Source organism: Trachypithecus francoisi, unplaced genomic scaffold (assembly GCF_009764315.1).
Source record: "Trachypithecus francoisi isolate TF-2019V2 unplaced genomic scaffold, Tfra_2.0 Lachesis_group3, whole genome shotgun sequence".
Lineage (NCBI taxonomy): Eukaryota > Metazoa > Chordata > Mammalia > Primates > Cercopithecidae > Trachypithecus > Trachypithecus francoisi.
In genome coordinates this window covers 156,635,751-156,657,140 of record NW_022681468.1, presented here as the reverse complement: position 1 = coordinate 156,657,140, position 21,390 = coordinate 156,635,751, and the positions used below count along the sequence as shown (strand labels likewise).

The window sequence follows — 21,390 nt, the reverse complement described above, 5'->3', positions numbered from 1 at the left end:
CCCTGTGTGTTCACACTCTAGCTTTCCTGATCACCTCTCATCACATCAGAAAGCACATTATAGTTTGCTGCTTCTCAAGAAGGCGGCATGGGATAGCTCACCAGAGCCCCATCTGGGTGCCCCATTCTTCCTTCCTTCCTGCCTCTCTGTTCCAACACCTTACACACACGCATATACACATACGCATGCATACATCCCTTCTCAGGACCCCTCCTGTGGGTTCTGCTCCGTCAGTGGTGAGGGAAGGATGCCATCATCACCAACCACCTCTTCTCTACCCTTGGGGATGGAGGTGGCACCAGGGTGGGTGGGCAGGCCTTCTGCTTTCCCGGGTGGCACCAAGCATCGTACCTCAGCATACCATCCAACCCACCTGGGGACTGTCTGACCCTGAGCTATGACATTCAGTTCCCAGCTGAACGCCTGCTACACCCAGCCAGAGACTGCATGTGCAGGGGATGTGCATGCACACCCCTGTGCATGCTGGTTGGTTCATCAGTGTCAGGGTGGATCAGGCTGTTCATGCCCGGATAACGCCCCTGAGCCCCTCAAGTTCTCTCTGACATTCTCTACACGCGTTTTGCCCACTTGTCATCCCCAGCGTTCATCAAACTCTTAGAAATTTAAATTCATAACCCATTTCTATGTTTAACAGAATTCTAGAGTCTCGCATTGTGGCCACACTGTCCACAGTTCTGTCATGGCCACCAAGAGCTTCCGGCAGTGCAGTCACACTGAGAAGCCACCACCAGGCCGTGTACTTATTCCTGGGACCCGATACCACAACCTCATGGCCACTTTAATAACAGCAAAGGAATCTAGCAACCTCTTCAGTCAGTTATTTCCTCAGTAGCACCTCTTCTGGAAAATCAAGAGACCACTCTCCTCTTTCCCTGTGGCCACAAGTGTCTGTAGCAATTAGGGAAACATGGAAATGGACCCCTGCCCTGAAGCCGTTTTACTACCAGAGGTTGGAGGTGGGGTGGAGCGAGATGTGGGAACCTCACTTATCTCATGTCATTCTCCACCCTCTCTTCCAGCTCATCCAGACAGGAAAGGGGGAAGCCATCCGCATCAGGTCCATACTGCGCTCCCTGGTCCCCACAGAAGACCTGGTTGGGATCATCAGCATCCCCTTGAAACTGCCCTCCCTTAACAAAGGTAAGGGGAGTGACTGCAGGCTGAAGCAGCAGTCAGTCTCCCAGCAGCCACTGGCTCCGGGCAGGACTCTGTCCCCAGCACAACGGCCCCCAGGCCCTGACTCGCAGGGCAGGCTGCACAGGGCAAGTGTCTTGCTCTTTTCCTGTGGTGAGTTTTCTCCTCTAGGCTCTAGCCAGCTGCTCTCTTGTCTTCTGGAGAAGCAATCTCAAAACGATCAATCAAGTCCTGATTCCTAGCGTTTGCCCATTTCCATGGTATAAACTTTCTCGCCATGGCCAATTCCAAGCCACCAATGTGATGTCACTGAACACAGAGCTGGGAAGAGAATGGACGTGGCACATTAGATTGTATTCCCAACACACAAATGCCATTGATGCAAAAAACCTCAAGAGTATAGTTCATAGTGAAATAATTTGGAAGTAATGACTTCAGTCTGCTCTCTCGTCTGTGTCAAGACAGTGTCCCTGTGTCCCACAGGCACAGACAGACCTTGCTGTCCTCCTGTGAGCACGCCAACCCTGTGAGGGAGGCTGACAGAATGGGACAAGCAAAAGCTCTCCCCACGGCCTCCCTTTCCCTTCTCCCCTGGCTCCCCCAGCTTGTGTAGGCAGTGGGGGCACAGACAGACAGGCCCCCACACAGTCTCTCCAGCCACAGTCACACGCCTCATAGCTGAGGATCATCAACTGTTTTCCCCAAATGCTACCTGTGACATTTGACATCAGTCAGTCTTATCTTTGCAAAACTTACACTCTCCCCGAAGTGTTGTTTCTCTGAGTCACCCCACCCATTATCCAGGCTCATGGAGGAATTGAAAAAGTATGATTCGAACTGTTGTCATGTTTCCCAAACTGATATTCCACAGAAGGTTTCTGTGGGAGATACTAATAGGTGTACATATGAATAAGCAGCCTGGAGTCAAATAAGTTTAGGAAATGCTGTAGAATATATCACATGGCATAAGCACAGTAAAACAATGTCTCTGAGAAAACTTAAGATACAGCAAATTAGATGTTGAGCTCAGTGTTTCCCAAACACAAAACACTAACTAATATCCCACCACACCAGGCATGTGTGAGAGGAAGTCAGTCTCAGCCTTTCAGGCCCAGCTCTACCTGGTACACGGGGCAGGAGAGGCCACAGCCTGCAGTCTAGAAGGCCCCTTCTCTCTGGCTCTGGAGCCTGACGCTGATTCCTGGGCAGGACGAGGGTCCGGGGTGGCGCAGACTTAATCTCTGTGCCTCTCAGGGTTCCTTATGAAGTCCCACACCTTTCCAGTACAGTGTTTAAATATGCTGTGGCCATAGCGTGCTCGTTTGGGGGTCCTCTTTCCTAGTTTTTAGTGTAAACAAAATAGGAAGAGGAAGATTATTTTCTGTCCTCACTCGAAATCCTGTCTTTACTCTCCAGCTCAAGCAGCTTTTATTTTCTTCATAATATTTCCCCACTTCACCTTCGAACCTCTTAATTAAGGTTAGAATTCTTGGATGACCTGATCTACATTTCACCTAAATCAGACGATTATTTCCAAATATTGCAACAAGATATCCTTGAGTTTGTTCTATTTATGATGTAATAACTACAGACATGACATATTAAACTTAATCTGCCTTCATTAATGTTTTCTCCCTCACTTACTTATGTTTCAAATCAACAAAGCAATAAATCAAGCCCTGATCCTAGCATTTGCCCATTTCTGTAGCGTAAGCATTCTCACCATGGCCGATTTCAAGCTACCAATGTAATGTCACTGAACACAGAGTTGGGAAGAGAATGGACATGGCACACCATGAGATCGTATTTCCAACACACAAATACAATTGATGCAGAAAACCTCAAGAGTGTAGTTTTCACCGTGAAATAATTAGGAAGTAAGGACTTCTAGTATTTGTTACCTTTTTTAAATATCTACTTAATTGTAAATTCTAATTTTTAATAATGAGCCATGTTTAACAACTGGCTGGAATTTTAAACTGGCTTTTCAATGAAGTACAAGCTGCCTTCAGCACAGCACTGTACAGGTTGAGTATTCCTTATCCTAAATGCTTGGGACGAAAAGTGTGTTGGATTTTTTTGGATTTTGGAATATGTGCACCATACTTAGCAGTTGCATATCTCAAATCTGAAAATCCACAATCCTCTGAGAAGCATCTCCATTGAGCATAATGTTGCTGCCCAAAAAATTTCAGATATTGGTACGTTTCAGGTTTCAGATTTTTGGATTGGAGATGCTCGATCTGTATTTTTCCAAACTTCCTGTCGCTTATAAGGAGAACAAGCTGTAGACAGACAAACTCTGTGTTACCTTTTGAGACTCTGGAGATAGAAAAAGGGAAATTACATTTTCTATGTGTCTTTCAGATGGGTCGGTCAGTGAGCCAGATATGGCGGCCAACTTCTGCCCTGACCACAAGGCACCCATGGTGCTGTTCTTGGACCGCGTGTATGGCATTAAGGATCAAACTTTTCTGCTCCACTTGCTGGAAGTTGGATTTTTACCTGACCTGAGAGCTTCTGCCTCTCTAGATACAGTAAGTGGCAAAAATAACAAAAATTATTGTTCCCATCATTGTAAAATTAGTAATGTTGGACTTAGAAGCAAATATTTTCTATTTACTCACCAATTACATTTTAATAGCTTACTTTAATGGGTGAGAAAATAGAGGTATCATGCAATGGAAGATGGTAATTTATTGAGTCAGAGACTTAGATATAGGTAAATTTGACCCCAAATCCAACTCCCTCAATTGCAGTTTTTTTAACCTTGACAGTAAGTTGTAAGGGGTTATCCTGTGCATTTTAGAATATTTAGCAACATCCCTGGCCTCTGCCCACTAGGTATCAGTAGCACCCCAGTTCACCCCGAATCCCTGCCAAAATCAATTTCAGGTATCATCAGATGTCCCCTGGGGGGACAAAAGCACCCTCGGGTGAGACCATGTCTCCATTGCCTTTGAAAAAGGCTGGCTGGCAACATTATAGGCTGACATTATTCTTCCTACTCTCACTTCATAGTTTCATATACTGACCACCAGGATGGATAGGTCTGAAGTGAGGGGCATGACGAACGTCAGTACATGAGGACAAAGGCAAATATAAGTTTGGAAATCAAGAGTGAGATAGATAAGGTAGTTCACCATCAACAAACATCAAGAGAAGAGGCCCCTAGAGTTACAAAACTCAGATACAAGATGCCACAAGTCAGAACTAAGCAGAAAAAGGTACACCAGGAGTCCTGGGTCCAAGGAGAAAAGACAAAGTAGATCAGTGTAAGTCTAAAAATCATCTTGCCAGTTTAGGGTTGTTTTTAGTTAGAAGGTTTCTCAAAGGCTCCACCTGGTGTCCAACAGAGAGAGAAATCCGAGCTCTGTGATGGGTTGTCAGCGGCAAACACCTTCACTTGGATGGAGATTCCACCTGCACGGGTTATCCAGAAATGGAAATACATACGAGCCCCAACCTGAATGGGAGTTGCATTCCCACGTGTGGTAGGGAGATGAAAAATGGTATATATGACAGTATTAGAGTATACGATCCCTAATACTGAATAACCCAGTCTAACCCAACGTTTTGATGTAATAAAACAGTGAAGAATTGTTTATTCATAATGAATAATTATGAATAATTATTTTTGAAGAATTAAATAATTATTTTTGAATAACTATAACAGTGCTTCTGCCACTGCTGTTGTTTTGAACTTTTCTATAAATTACTTGATTTTAAAAATAATTTTCTTAACTCATGGGATCTCCTCAGGCTTCCTGATCAGATAATTTAATGATAAACAGCAAATGCTATTCTGGTATCTGGCGTGCAATCACGTGTTTGTCCAAACACCATCTACAACAAAAAGGTGTTATATTCAGTTCATTAACACATAGACATTCATGCATTCTCTTTTGAAAACGTATAATCTACTGAAATCAAAGCTCTGTCCTTTCTCATTTTAACTCTGTATATTAAAGTGATAAATGTGGAAGATGAGCTGTTTCTCCCAGCATGATTACTGAAGTTTCTAGGAGACAAACTTGATAATGTAGATAACTTACAGGAACAATGAGAAATGCATATCATGCAAAGAAAATGGTTTTTCAAATCATAAGTTCTACAAAGTGTGTTACAGATAGAGTGACTGCAGTCATCACAGGAAATGGTACTGTGTCATCTCTGTGGATCTCCAGGTTTCCTTTGAACTTCTACAAGTTTCAAAGATGGTGGTAAAGTGCACTTTGGTTATTTAGTGTCACTAAATGGGTTTTCCTTGTATTCAACTCGTCCATCTAAATGTACATAAAAGAACATCGTGAGCAAGAGCTGTGTCAGAGTTGTGTAGAAGGACCCAAGTTTCTGTTCCTTTTCCACGTTGCCCATGCAGAGTTAGGTTCCCTTTAGTGGGGTCTACTCTCATGCCAGTATTGACTGTGAAGTGCTCACAGCGCTCACCAATTAACTGAAAGGAGTCAGAGTTCCACTTTTTCACAAAACTGGTGAATTTGAGAAACTGCTTGGCCTAGAACCATTCACTAATCTTACAGTCGTAAGATAACAGTGTGTGAGTCCCTGGTAGGTGAGAAAAGAGCGAAAACCAGAATAATAATGTAGCATCCTGGCAACTAGACTTTGCAAGCATCAAAATGTTGGGTTAGACTGGTCACCAGCTGATTTGAATGAGTTCAAAATTATTTTGAAGGGAACAGGTATTTACAGGATCATTTGGGAAGACTTAGAGCCAGCTAGCCTTTGTTATTATTTTTTTCTGATTTTTTTTTTTCTTTTAACTTGATTTTTTTTCATTGAAAACACAAAAAGAGGCCGGGTGCTGTGGCTCAAGCCTGTAATCCCAGCACTTTGGGAGGCCGAGACGGGCGGATCACGAGGTCAGGAGATCGAGACCATCCTGGCTAACACGGTGAAACCCCGTCTCTACTAAAAATACAAAAAACTAGCCGGGCGAGGTGGCGGGCGCCTGTAGTCCCAGCTTCTAGGGAGGCTGAGGCAGGAGAATGGCGGGAACCCGGGAGGCGGAGCTTGCAGTGAGCTGAGATCCGGCCACTGCACTCCAGCCTAGGCGACAGAGCAAGACTTCGTCTCAAAAAAAAAAAAAAGGAAAATGCAAAAAGAAAAATAGAACTGCTAATAAGGTAGAAAGTTATTCACTGCCTTGCTGTACAATGTGGACATATATAAGCTCCCACAGCTTGCTACGTGGGAACTCAGTGCAGAGCCAGCTTTGCCCTGTTCCTCAGGGTGATTAACCTGTGTCCCAATCTTCTTTCCCTAGGTTTCGCTGAGCACCACAGAGGCTGCGCTTGCACTAAATAGGTATATATGTTCTGCTGTGCTCCCGCTCCTCACAAGGTGCGCCCCTCTCTTTGCCGGAACAGAACACTGCACCTCTCTGATTGATTCCACACTGCAGACGATATACAGGCTTTCCAAGGGACGTTCCCTCACCAAAGCACAAAGGGACACTATAGAAGAATGTTTGCTTGCCATTTGCAAGTAAGTACACATCCTCTGCTGTTACTCCTGTGTATGTATCCAGGTCAACTGCATTTTACTTTGTAATCTAAAAACTGGTGGTCTAGGCTAAGGAAGCTTCCAGGCCTTTGTCATACACCAGCCCTCCCCCAGACATCTCCTAGGACGTGCTCGGCTCCCCTATTTGCCACAGGCAAAATCTTTCCCTTTGGGGAAGGGAGAGGGCGCAGCTCAGGCTTTACCAGCTACGGTTGATGGACCAGAAGACTATTTCAAGCCTAAAGTGTTCAGATTAAGGGCTGTCTTCATTCTCAGATAGAGCCAGAAGCAGATGTGTCTGCCCTCTACATGAGCACATCTTACATGGAAGCCGGACTCTGAGTGTGAATAAAAGTGACCCTACCTCTAGGCCTCCCAAGACCAGCAGCAAATCAAAGAAAAAAACCTCCAGTCACCATGGGGAGTTAAAGGCAGTAATTTTTACGACTGCAGATGGGCATCAGAGCCAGCTGAGGACAAAAGGTAAAGTCTCCCCAAGAGCCTTGGATCCTCAGGAATCTAAGTCAAGTCTTGTAGAATCCAAGGAAGACGACCCTTTTAACAGCAGGTCTTAGCAGCACAGGCCAGTAGTATGATCTGCCATTTTTCAGCCAGTGTGTTGCCTTCTCAGCTGCATATCAGAAATACCTGCTGAGTTACAGAATAAATATCCCAGTGTCCAGGCCACATCCCAGCCCAAAATGTCAAAACTGTTAGGGATGGGACCCAAGATTCCAGCTTTTGAAGCCTCCCGGGTGTTTCCAATACGTCGTCAAGATTGGAAACCACTGCCGTAGGTCGCTCCGGAGAGAGGATCAACAGGCTTCCCCCGTTAGGGGCCAGCTGAGTATGGTCTTGATTTCTTGTTGAATGAGTTCTTTTCTAATCACAGAAGAAATTACTGTGCATTGGGGAGCTAGGGCTACGTAGAAAAAAAAACTCCTCGGTCCTCACATGGATGTGAGTAGAACATCACACCAAAAGGTAATCTCATCAGTGAGACAGCACTACACACATATCAGAACGGCCAAAATCCAGAACACTGACACCACCAAATGCTGGCAAGGATGTGGAACAACAGGAACTCACATTCATTGCTGGTGGGAGTGAAAATGGTACAGTCACTTTGGAAGGCAGTTTGTCAGTTTCTTACAAAGCCAAACATACTCTTACCACGTGATTCAACTATCTCACTCCTTGGTTTTTACCCAGATGAGTTGAAAACTATGTCCACACAAAAACCTGTATGCAGATGCTTGTAGCAGCTTTATTCATAATTGCCAAAACTTGGGAGCAATCAAGATGTTTTTGAGTGGGCGAATGGATAAACTGTGGTACATCAGACCATGGACTATATTATTCAGTGCTAAAAAGAAATGAGCTCTCAAGCAATGAAACTACAGAGGAACCTTAAACCGATATTACTAAGTGCAAGAAGCTAATCCGAAAAGGCCACATGCTGTATGATTCCAACTATATGGCTTTCTGGAAAAGGCAAAGCTAAGGAAACACTGAAAAGATCAGTGGTGTCAGAGGTTGGGGGAGGGAGAGATGAACAGGCTTGAGCACAGAGAATTTTCAGAGCAGTGGAAAAACAGTATAATGATGGATGTGTGTCATTAAATACTTGTCTAAACCGATAGAATGTACAACAGCAAGAGTGAACTCTAATGTAAATTATGGAATTTGGGTGATAACGATGTTTCAGTATAAGTTTATCAGTTGTCACAAATGTTCCACTGGTGGGGGATAATGATAATGGGGAAAGCTGCGCCTGTATGGGGCCAGAGATAGATGAGAACTCTCAGTACCCTTTGCTCAATTTTGCTGTGAACCTAAAACTGCTCTGAAAAAGCCTGTTACAAAAAAGTTTTAAAATGTTTTAAAAAGGATAGTCTCTGGCTTATATTTCAAATATAACAATGATCACTATGTTTAAAATACTTTTTAAAATTAACCTATATCTGCTGTCTTTGTGTCGTCTAAGGCGTACAAGCTTTAAGTGCTTTATGGGACAAGCTGTGTCATTGCATAGTATTATTTTCTTGGGGTGGAGAGTAAAGGCTGGTTGATGGGAAGGAGGCTATGACCCAGGCCCCAAAAAGAGTTTTCTCCCAGAGATCTCCTTCCAAAACCAGGCCCGATATTATGATACTGCTTCATTCAACACAAGATTTTTATGATAACTGGCAGACAGTTAAGCTAATTAGAATATTTTTGATCTTTCAAGAGAGACAAATTTCAGTGGACACACCAATTAACCTCGAGGAATTAATAAGGTACCTAGGTTTTGCACTTTGCCACTTCAAAAGGAAGATTAATGCCCCATTATTTGTTTTTATGAGCCTCTAATTTCTTAATGGTATAAAATGGAATAAATAATGAGTTTACACCAAAAGAAATCCTTTCTATCAGCTTTAATTTATAATTGGCTGGTAATGCATCAATAGCAGCTGCAGATCTTGTTTTCGCTTTTGCTAGAGCTGAACTCTGGGTGTATTTTAGAAACCATACCAACCAAGGAGTCCTGCCTCCCAACATAAGCTGTTTCCTAATAACAAAGTCACACTGGTGAGACTGATTTGAGCTGCAAATACTTTTAAAGAATGAGACTTGGGAGAAATTAGAATTTTTTTTTTTTTTTTTTGAGACGGAGTCTCGCTCTGTCACCCAGGCTGGAGGGCAGTGGTGCGATCTCGGCTCACTGCAAGCTCCGCCTCCCGGGTTTACGCCATTCTCCTGCCTCAGTCTCCCGAGTAGCTGGGACTACAGGCACCCGCCACCACGCTCGGCTAATTTTTTGTATTTTTAGTAGAGACGGGGTTTCACCGTGTTAGCCAGGATGGTCTCGATCTCCTGACCTCATGATCTGCACATCTCGGCCTCCCAAAGTGCCGGGATTATAGGCTTGAGCCACCAGGCCCAGCTTTTGTTGTTGTTGTTGTTAGACAGAGTTTTGCTCTTGTTGCCCAGGCTGGAATGCAGTGGCACGATCTCAGCTCAACACAACCTCTACCTCCCAGGTTCAAGTGACTCTCCTGCTTCAGCTTTCTGAGTAGCTGCGATTACAGGCCCGCCACCATGCCCAGCTAATTTTTTGTATGTTTAGTAGAAACGGGGTTTCACCATGTTAGCCAGGCTAGTCTCGAACTCCTGACCTCAGGGGATCCGCCCACCTTGACCTCCCAAAGTGCCGAGATTACAGGCGTGAGCCACCGCACCTGGCCAAGAAATTAGAATTTTACATCAAACAAAAAGTAGAGCTCACAGCCCTATTACTGTACTTTTAGAGCTTTTCTTCTTGATCACTTGAGCTCCAGATGTAGCAGGCAAACTGATACTTAACTAGGTTTTTTCATTGTTTAATTTAATAAGTCAGGAATTCGCAGAATTACAGATTTATTGCACTCTTTGCTTGTATTCAAGTTAGTGAATCTTAGGTGATAATTGCTGATTAACTGGATAATAATGTGAAACATTGAGTAATTTTTGCATTCTAACTATTAGATTCTGAGACAAGGCTACTTACTGTATATTTTCACCCCTGGGCTTTTTATCACAAGGCCAGCTCCAGAAACAGTTGTGAAACAGATGACTTTTGTTCTCCATCTGCATACATTCTTCTTACTGTAGATGCTCCAAGGATTTCTTCCCTGGCATTCCAACATTCGACAAAGGAGTGTTAGCTTTACCTCTGTAGCTCCTTAGGCAATAGTGGAAAAAATCCAGGGATTCATGAGCTGAACTTATATATCAAAATGTGTTTATGTGTGTACACCTTTCTCTGGCGAAAACCATAGGTTCCACTAGGTTTTTTCAAAGTTTGGCAGCGTAAAAAAGCAAAATCCGTGTTGCTTACCTCTCCTTTCTCTACCTCAAAATTTATTTGTGCCATGAACTCTGTAATTTGATAGATTATTCTTTAAATGGTTACTGTATTGCCTATTAATGGAGTTATTTTGAGAACAAAGCCTTACCCCAAACAAATGATTCCAGTAGTGAGAATTTCATGCACCAGATCATAAGGCACAGGGCTTTAAAGTTCTCTTCAAATCACACCAGTAGGTGGCCTCAGAGTCCACCTGTGCAGCTGCTCAACTCCAGTTTCTCCCTCTGCAGAGTTCGGGGGGCCTTAGAGATCACTAGAACACGAGCTGCACCTTCTTTCTGTTCTATTCTTTGCACATAATCAGTGATTATATTTTGAGTATGCATATATCCTAGCACATTTTGTCACATAGCAATTAGAGTTCCACCTTGGGTATCCCAATTTGTTAGCACTCTTTTTCTGAATTTTAACTATACTGTTTTCAAGTGTTTTATCATCTACTCTTATTTATCCGAGATCTTGTGTATTAGGAAATGTTTTCTTGGCTGTAATATGCTTATTGTTGAGCGTTTCTTTCATTCCTCCTTTATTGCTTTTCTTACGTTCTCATTTTATTTTTCTATGTTTCTTATTTCCTACTGCAGTCACTTGAGGCCTTCCATGTTACAGCAGCTCCTGCGACGCCTCGTTTTTGATGTGCCCCAACTCAATGAATACTGCAAAATGCCTCTCAAGGTAAACGTCACTATTGTTACAGAAATACGGTCTACTGCACAGGAAACTTGCCTGGTCATATGTGATGTCTTTGCAATTTGGAGGGAAAAATACATGCTGAATGGGTTTGACTCCCTTAAGTTGATGGTTTGCTAACAAGATACATCCCACAAAACCATGTCCTTTCTTGAATGTCGAGGTTGAAGAAAATTGCTCCATTTTTCTTTAACTGCTTTCCACTGACTGGTTGATATTTAGCCGCAGTTAGTACGGGGACTTAGATTTTGTGCTTTCCCGCTGTAATTAGGTTTTCAGAATGTGTTCATCTCAAAAAGCTTTGAAGGCCCTGTGGTTTTTCATTAAATTGATTAAAATGTCCCTTTTCTATTCCATACTGTTTTGTGTTTTTCTTGTTTGTAAGAAATCTTTGTTTTCTACTTTTTTTTTTTTTTTTTTGATGAGTCAGAGTCTTGCTCTGCTACCCAGGCTGAAGTGAAGTGACGTGATCTCGGCTCACTGCAACCTCCACCTCCCAGGTTCAAGCAATTCTCCTGCCTCAGCCTCCTGAGTAGCTGGGATTACAGGCACATGCTACCATGGCCAGCTAATTTTTGTTTGTTTGTTTTTAGTAGAGACGGGGTTTCACCATGTTGGCCACGCTGGTCTCGAATTCCTCACCTCAAGTGATCCACCTGCCTCAACCTCCCAAAATGCTGGAATTACAGGCATGAGCCACTGCGCCTGGCTCTCTTTCTTAATAAAAAGACCACAGACTCCTCTCTTTTATTATTATTTATTTTTTGAGACAGGGTCTCACTCTTTTACCCACACTTGAGTGCAGTGGCACAGCCACGGCTTACTGCAGCCTTGAGCTCCCGAGTTCAAGCAAACCTCCCTCCTCAGTCCCCCAAAGTGCTGGGATTATAGCAGGTGTGAACCGCCATGCCTGGCCTTCCTTTTTTTTATTGTCTTGTTTCTGGTTTTCTCATAAATTACAAATATTTTATCACTGGCGGCATCTGGGCCTGGCGGGAGGGCACCAGAATCAGCCATCCACCCAAGCAGACAGTGTTTTTACCTTTTATCTCTGAGGCACCTGCCATATTCCCATATGCAAAAGTGTTAGCAACGGCTAGCCACACCTGAAAATCCTACCTAATGATTTTAACAGTACTTTTCTTTATAGTCCAAGCAAGCATTTCAGGTAGCATTTTACTGGGCTAACCAGAATTCCCAGAGAGCTTTAATTGAATCCCCTGTCTCCATCCCAGGCAGAAAACAGTTTGTATGTTCTCAGAGATTCCACAGTCCTCTAAGGGCTAATTCTTCTCTCTAGCAGCCGCAGGTTTAATCACAAAAAACAAGAAAATATTTTAACTGAAAACCATAGTGTGCACAGCTTAATTTGGTGTTGCTTCCTCTGCAAGCCTTTGCTGCCAGCTGGATACTGGCTTTGAAGAGGCCTTATTGATATCACTCAATAAGCTCACTTTTACCTCTCATGTATCAGTGGGATTTTTCTTGGAGAACGTGGATCACACCTGCTGGGATGGAAACATTACCGGTAACTTCTGCCCTCTACTGGCAAGATGTGAAACTGCTGTAAAATCACTGGAGTGAGAGAGAGAGAGGAGAGGGAGGGAGGGGGCCCGGGGAGTGGGGACAAGGAAACAACGGGTAGTAATTGATGAGAGAAAATCTTCAGACCCACAACTTGCAGCCCACCATCCTCTCCCCATATCAGCATTCCCCCAAGATCTCCCAGAATTACAAGCAAAGGTCCCAGAAGAAATTCTTTCCACCCCTGACTGGCTAGAACAGCACACGGTGACTACTTTCAGAAGGTAGCACTTTCTCGTTTGAACTAGAAATGGCTCCTCTCCATTTTCCAGTAACTGCTAGGGGCACATTAGGAGGCACAAGAATTAATCAGGCAGATCCGCTCAGGCACAAGCTCATTAGGCAGAGAGCAGACTGTTCCCAGCGGTGTTTGAAGGGCCTCTTTGTCGACAGCCCAGCTGTTTCACATGTTTCATTCTCATGATCTCTGCTTGCTATTTTATTCTCTCCTGCATGTTTTTGGTGCCCGTGGACTTTCACTACCCCACCCCGCTGGTCTGTCCTGTTCTGAACCTCCCAGCTTCTGACGAATCACTATGAACAGTGCTGGAAGTATTACTGCCTGCCTTCAGGATGGGGGAGCTATGGGCTAGCTGTGGAAGAAGAGCTGCACCTCACGGAGAAGCTTTTCTGGGGGATTTTTGACTCTCTCTCCCATAAGGTAATGACGGTACTTTCTGAACAAAAAGAGAGCATCTCAGTGCCCCAGCACCTGCAGATAATAACAGCCATCATCTATTGAGCGTTCCATTTGCCAGGACCTGTGCTGAGTCCTTCACAAGCATATTACACTACTTCTTGCCCATTTCTCTGAAATGGAAACTCTTAAAATCCTTATTTTACAGGTGAAGAAAAGCCTCGGAGTAGTTGAATAAATTTTCACATTCACAAAGCTGTGCATGGGAAAGTGACTACCAGAGTAAATGACACACACATCATCTGACGTCAGTCTCGATGCCTTCCCTCCCCATTCGCTTCCCCCTGTTTTGGTGCAGCTCCTGTCTGTCAGCCTTCACTAGGCTCGAGCCAAGAGGGAAAGTCCTGACATCTGCTGTGATGGTGGGACAGGGGATTTCCAGAAGACCTTAAGCCATTCTGGGAGAGGTTCTTCCCAGGCACTCATTTGAGGAGGCATCGGGTGAGAACTCAGAGCCTCTGAAACCCAGACCTTACTGAACGGTGTGATTGAAGTAGAGCTCTGACTCAGACTTTGCTCCACTTCCCCTAACCCAATTTGTGAGGTCAGCAACTTTAAAGGTAGAAAATGAGTAGGTCTGGGTTTCTTAGAGAAATGTAGAACACGCATATAGTTCGTTCACCTGCACTTAAATTTTCTTTACCCCTGGATTTCATTGGTCTAGTATAAGCAGATCAAAAGCTCTTCCCAACCCCATGCTATTTGCCTGAAATTCATTTCTGGCTGGGTTCAAGAGAGAATGATGGATGTTGAGCAGCCTGCTGCTGATGTCAACGTATGACCCATATCAGCTATTACAGAGCTTGGCACAGCTTGCTATACCCTCTCCAGTTGTAAGTTGGGTCCGTTTCTATGACCATCCTTAGCAGACAAGTTTATAGTCACTGCTGGCCTAGTGACTAGTCACTTTAACCCTTAGGTGGTCTTGAAATTAACCATTTAGGAGATACTGATTTCAACCTGTTTAAGATTTTTCAACTTAAAGCAAATGGTGACTTGATGGCTTTATAGAGTGTTATTTCATCCTCCAAGGATACCTTCATTTCCACCAGAAAATATTTAAGGGGTTACACATTTCTCGCTTTGGTTAACCTGGATAAATGCGTGTATTTTATTTCTGTTTTCAGCTGATTAGTGAATGGTTCTGTCTAAGGACATGGTTCTGCTTTCTCTGCTAACATGGCCTTGTTTTTCCCTCACAGAAATATGACCCAGATCTTTTCCGAATGGCCCTGCCTTGTCTCAGTGCTATAGCTGGGGCCTTGCCACCGGATTATTTAGATACCAGAATCACAGCCACATTGGAGAAACAGATCTCAGTGGATTCAGATGGCAACTTTGATCCCAAACCTATCAACACTGTGAAGTGAGTCCAGAATCATCTCTAAGCTGGTCCTGTATTTTGTCCAGTAACCAATGTTTTCTTCCAGAGGGTAGCAAGAAATGTGAGCTTTACCTGTTTCCCTCCTGGCAACACTGTTCATCATTTCTCTTGACAAGTCCCATCAGGCACAAGGTTTAATCCATACATATCTGTATTACTATGTTCTGGGCTTTTGGTGGGGGAGGAAAGGGTTGGTTTATTTATTACCAGAGATAGATGCTCCCACAAATAAATGTCCCTTGAGGCAGTGAGAGAACTACTCTGACAAATTATGCAATTAATTTATTAATGAGCTTTTTGACAAAATCTTTGCTCTGGGTGAATTAGGGTCATATGGTTCTAATAGCATCGTACATCACAACAGCTCCATAAATAACAGTCAGCTGAGTCCTGGCAAGGCTAGGGTGTGATGGCAGAACAGTGTAGGGTCCTCACTGGAAAAGCTGGACCTGCTCTTTGCCGTGCCAAAGGATGCTGGAATTTCGGAATAGCCCTGCCATTGCGCCTTTTAATTTCTCCCTGTAATTTTCCAGAATTTCTCACTGGTGTTGACTAGGCCATGGAGGTGTGCTTATCCCTTGGGCGAAATATTGCTAAGTTTTGGTTTGCAGTAGTTCTGCCCAGTTATGAATATGTGCTGTGGGGTATACAGTCAGCTCCAGGTGCATTTTAAATGAAGAGCTCTAAAACTGCTTCAGGGTGAGCAGGGAAAGGAAGCCTGAGCCTATATGAGCCCCTTGGACCTGTCTTACATGGCAGTAGTTCTCACATGAAAGCCTGAACCCTTCCCAGGGGGACTGTCTGCTTTGATAATGTGTAATCTTTGGGATAACTAAACACACATTGCATTGGAAAGAGCTCTGAGCTGTGGGATGGTGGGACAGAATTGAAACTGCTGTAAGGAAGAGGTAAGGAGCATGGTAAACCGTCAAGCTGGGGCCAAAAAAGGCAGGTGCTCACTTGGGAGAACTCTGCCTATAAAAATGTAACAGTGTTAAAGAAAGACAAAGCAAATGGCGTAGTAACTTGGATGCTTTTGAAAACATTCTGAGAGAACATTATACTCTAGCAACTGTGTGTTAATGGCAAGTGACTCTGTGTTATTTTGAGAGTTCAGATTTATTCAAATATACCCATGACATCAATATAGTTCCTTGAAGAATGGAGATTAACCCTGGCTTACTTCAGGAGAAAAGCACCTTTTGCAAGAATATGGGGTCATTATCAAAATCTAGTGAAAGACCAACCTGGCCTTAGCACACATAGTCACCAGGGAAGGACTGGAATCAGGCACAGTAAGGAAATCGACAATCTTCAGGTGTCCCCATGGGGTGAATCACCTTGAAGAATTTACTGTCCTAGTTTCACCCAACTCAAGACTTAAATTCCATGGAGAGAAAGTCTGATTTGCCTAGTCATATGCCCACCCTTGGTGACAGTTCACATAACACTGCATGCAATATAAGAAGACTACGCAATGTAAAGGGAACTCAGGTGCCGATACCAACAGAAGGGACCAGAGCTATTTTCTAGGAAGACAGAAATAGGTGTCTACTGTACTTCCAAAATTCTAGTATTTTACCATGAGCCACTGAGCCCCAAAAGGTAGAAAACCACTATTTCATAACATACGGCTCTCTGGCTACCCATTTCTACCATTTCCAGATTGTAGCCAGAGGCTGACAGGCCATTTACCTTGGATTCTCACTGTCTAACCAAGACAGGTGTGGCCCAGGAGCCAAGAGAACTCAGAGCACATGGCAGGAGGCCTGCACAGCCAAGGCTCCTGCAGAGATGTTCCACGGTTAGACTTGGGTGTGTCCATGAGCTCACCCTGGCTATGCCACTCCTACTCAGGAATGTCACTGTGCCTGGAGTCCAACTTTAGCTTTGGGATTGGCTGGCTGATCACATCCACCTTCTGACAGCTGATTGATTGGTAGTTCTGACCATCTTCTACTATGTCTGGCTGAAGTGCTTGGGGAGGTTGTGATTTTTTTTCCTTGTTTCACAGTTTTTCCCTGCCTGAAAAATTGGAATACATCGTCACCAAGTATGCTGAGCATTCACATGATAAATGGGCCTGTGACAAGGTAGGGATTATCTTCCAACTGACAATTGTCAGGAGGGAAAACCAGCCCAAGAACATTAAAAGGGCCAGTCCTGGAAATCTGCCTGATTTGTCGAAGTAACAGATTTTCCATGCCGACAGCATTCATTGTTTCTGAGCAGCAATTTCCCAGGGTTGGTGGAGGTCACAGAAATAGGTGACAGCAGCTGCTGGTGTTTCTTTTGTGTTTCTCAAGAAAATGATCAATTCTGGAAGTGTTAAATTCTTTCTTCACATTTCCTTACTGGAATTGTGCCCACACACAGGCTTGTATGTATTTGATGTAAATGCTTAATGGGAATGGGGAGGCTTCTATCCAGTTTTTGTATTTGAATGCAGATTGGAAAAAAAAATGAAATTGAAAGCCTAACCCTTGCATGTTTCTGGAAGGCTGGATTTTATTCTAGGGAAGACGTTCAATCGTCTTCTTACGGCAGGCAATGGTAGAACTCCCAGACACTCCCTTATTAATAAGGCTCTCCATCTGGTGTTTAAAATTCCTCACCACATGAGGTCAGGCTGTTTAATACGTTTCATTGCTGTGTCAGTCCTTTAACACTGGCAGGCAAAGTGGGAAGACTGTGCCAAAGATATCCAGGATTCCTGTGGGCAGCCAGTTAAGGATTGGGGCCATTTCTCAGCTGCAGCCTACAGTGTGTAACCGTGGACCCATGTCCACAGCAAAGCCACAGAAAACCACCTCCATGCAATGTGCCCGCAGAGAAGGAACACCTTGAACCACCAGCTCAGCCTCTGTGTGAATGTAGGCTCAGCTCATCCTTCCATGAGTCTACTGGGGGCTGATGGTAACAGCTATCATTGTAACTATAGAATGGGCTAATACCTCAGGCTTCTAAAGCAGGAGGTGGCAAATCTGTTCTGTAAAGGGCTAAGTGATCAACATTGGAGGCTTCGAGAGCCAGACCATCTCCATTACAACAACTCCTCTCAGCTGCTGTGGCATAAAAGCAGCCACAGGGAAAACATAAACAAAAGTGGGTGCCTGTATTCCAATCATATTTTATTAATTAAAAAAAGAAAGGTGGTCAGCTAGATTTGGCTCAGGGGGCAGAGCCAGCTGGCCCTTGCTCTAGAGCATCTGCATTTTCTAAGACTCTTTGCCTATGGCCATTTGGCCAGCCTATGAATTAGGCAGAATAGCCACCTCCAGGAGCTCACAGTATTAGCCAAGCCATCACCCACCCGTGTGGATTTGAGCTCCCGAGTCTCTCGTACATCCGTATATTTGTCTCTGTTCTTACGACTGCAGTCCAAGCTGCTGTCGTCTTGCACCCAGACGACTGGCATAAGCTCCTTACGGGTCTCCCCAAGTGCATTTGCCTAGTCTGTTCTTCATAGTGTAAGCAAGTCAGAGTCTCAGTACACAGAGTGAGTCATACATATTCTACCACTGCTCTTCCTACCCAGCCCTTTCTCCTTGTTAAAATCCTTTCATAATTTCTAACTCTTCTGCAGATAATGGTCAGAATCTTTGGTGTGGCCTGGTAGGCACTGCCTGATCTGACCTCTGCTACCATCTCTAGCCTCATCTCCTCTGCCCTCTGCCCTCCAGCCGCCTCCCCTTATTTTAGACTCTCTCTCTTTCTCTCTCTCATATGCACTACATGTGCCAGAGACCCTCCTCTAAGCCTGTCAGATACCAGCCTGTACTCACACACATGCTCACAGCGTTCACCAACTCATCCTGCAAATATCACTCCAAGCATGAATTCCTAGGATGGCATTTTCCCAGATTTCTCAGTTCTGGGCCCTCTGAGCACCTTGTCCTTCTCTTTCATAGTACTTTCATAGCTCGCTTAGGTATTTGTATTTATAACATTTGCACATCTATACATTTATTCTAATTATCAGTTTTACATTTACTAGTATGGTTGATTGATATCTCTTTCTGCCACTAGATGGTAAGCTTCATGAGGGCATAGATACATGCCTGCTCACCATTGCCAGGCGGCACTGATGATCTTATAATAAAAGAGTATTTTCCTTGACCTCAAAAGCCTCATGATCTTGTGGGAGAATCAAAACGAACTAGCCGTTGTGGGGCAGGTTGTCCAGGGCTATGGTGAGCATGAGCACAGGACTAGAACACATAGGAATCCCTAATCCAGTACTGGGGGTCCAGGGACATCTCCCAGAGTTGGTGACATCTACAGCATGTGCTAAAGGATGAGTGGGAGCCATCTGTCACAAGGAGGTAAGTGCACCGCAGGCCTTGGGAACAGCAGGTGCAGACCCAGGGAGGCCAGAGACAATTTGGCTTTAGGGAACCATGGTTCAGTATAGATAGGACGTGGAGTAGGATGGGGACAGAGGGTGAGAAATGAGTCTGGAGAGGTCAGCATGATGACCTTTTTAGGTTTACAGGTCATTTGAAAGGACTTGGGTTTTACCAGGATGGCAGCTGGCAGTCAGAAACATTGGAAGTCAGCAGAGTGCCCACAAATGATTGTGATTTTTTGAATATCCCCAGACAATAAGGTAGAAAATTAATCCATGGAGAGGCAGCAAGACTGGAGGCTGGGAGGCTACTTAAGAAGCTCTTGCAGTAACCCCAGTGAGAGCTAATGGTGGCCTGAGCTAACATACAAGCAGGGAAGTGGGTGAGAGAGAGAGAGAGAGACAGACAGACAAATGATGGGAGGGGTACAGGCAGTGGTGTCAAGGAGGACTCCCATGTCATTGGCTTGGAAAGTGAGTGTAAGCTGGGGCTGTTCACTTCATCCAGGGGACCTGAGAGGAGGAGACATGTAGAGAATTAATTTGAGGGGTGCCTGTGGAACATCCAAGCATAGCTTAAATAAGTTTGAAACTAGGAGGGAGTTCTGCGCTGAAAGTATTTGATTTGATACTAGTCTCTTCTCAGTGGTAACTGAAACCATAGGCCTAAATTAGATCACCTAGGGAGTATATGTCTCTTGAGAAGGGATAGAAACAGGAAATATACACATTTAACAAATGGACAGAAGCTGAGATTGAGAAAGAGCAACAGCCAGAAGCCTTGGGGATGTGGAGTTATGGAAATCAGGGGCTCTTACTTATCTCTGTATCCACTGTGCCTAGGACAGAGTCTGATGTGTACCATAGAAGACATTCACCCAATATTTGTTGAATAACCCTAAAAGTTCTTAAACTTCTGTGACTCTGGGAGGCACACATCACTACGCTTTTGCTCTGGCACTGGCAGGCAAGGATTGCAAGCCAAATGGGCCCCTCCAGGCAGTGGCAATAGGTCCAGTCTTCCCAGGCCTTCCAGTTCTAGCTTCTGTTCTTCCCGCGAAGGGGGTACGCGAACCTGAGAAGCACTGTTCCCAGGCCCTTTTGAAACATCCTGTTTTAAGTGGGCCTGAAATACAAGCGAGAAAGTGGAGAGGAGAGCAACTGAAACAACAAGGAATAAAAGAGCAGAGTTCAAGATTCGGGAGGCAGAGAGCCTGATGGCCTGAAAGGATCAATTAGGCATTTTTGAGGAGAATTTCTAAGCCCTGTCACTATCCATTATTCCATTTGCTCCATGAGAATAGAAGCAGGGATTTGGGTCACATAGCGGGGTTCTTTGCGTGCCAAGGATATTTGAACTGAGAACATTTCTACAGAGTCAGAGTGGATGGAAATATGGGATTTCCCTGGATGAAAACGTGAAGACCCACCCACTGATAAGGCCTTTCAAGACGTTAACGGAGAAGGTAAGAAACAGGCCTGTGGTAACACTGTGTGGCCATGCTGTTTCCTTCCTTGAGTGATTTTATCAGGAGCTCAGAGGAGTTCAGAGCACATTCACTCTCAAGTCCCTAAAACATCGTCTAGGACTCAGTAAACTGTTCACAAGCTTGCCAATGAGCAACTGCCTCAGGACCAGCTTCCAAGAGCCCAGCCTCACTTTCTGTTCTTTGGCTTTCAGAGGCCATTGGTGAAAGAAGCATCGTTCAGCACTTTTAGGCTGGGCCAAAATGCATTTGTAGTTCTGCAACTGAACTGAACCAGGAGGGGGTTTGGTTAGGGCAGGGCAGGGAGAAGGCGCAGTGAAATTGCTGGGGAAAATTCAGACAAGCCGGGTATGGTGGCTCACGTCTGTAATCCTAGCACTTTGGGAGGCTGAGGTGGGCGGATCACAAAGTCAAGAGATAGAGACCATCCTGGCCAACGTGGTGAAACTCTGTCTGTACTGAAAATATAAAAATTAGCTGGGCAGGAGAATTAGCTGAGGCAGGAGAATTGCTTCAACCGGGGAGGCAGAGGTTGCAGTGAGCCAAGATCATGCCACTGTACTCCAGCCTGGCGACAGAGCAAGACTCCATCTCAAAAAGAAAAGAAAAAAGAAAGAAAGAAAAAAGACA

General features: G+C 44.4%; 1 protein-coding gene across 1 annotated transcript in view; it reads left to right on the top strand.

Annotated features, from left to right (window-relative positions):
- The window catches only part of RYR3 (ryanodine receptor 3), a 396,626-nt gene that overhangs the window by 255,281 nt on the left and 119,955 nt on the right, over positions 1–21,390 (top strand). The window contains 8 exon segments of the mRNA XM_033190880.1: positions 1,041–1,161; positions 3,523–3,692; positions 6,443–6,663; positions 11,155–11,245; positions 13,365–13,505; positions 14,744–14,907; positions 16,940–17,018; positions 20,650–20,739. Of these exon segments, the coding sequence (XP_033046771.1) occupies positions 1,041–1,161; positions 3,523–3,692; positions 6,443–6,663; positions 11,155–11,245; positions 13,365–13,505; positions 14,744–14,907; positions 16,940–17,018; positions 20,650–20,739 (1,077 nt within the window).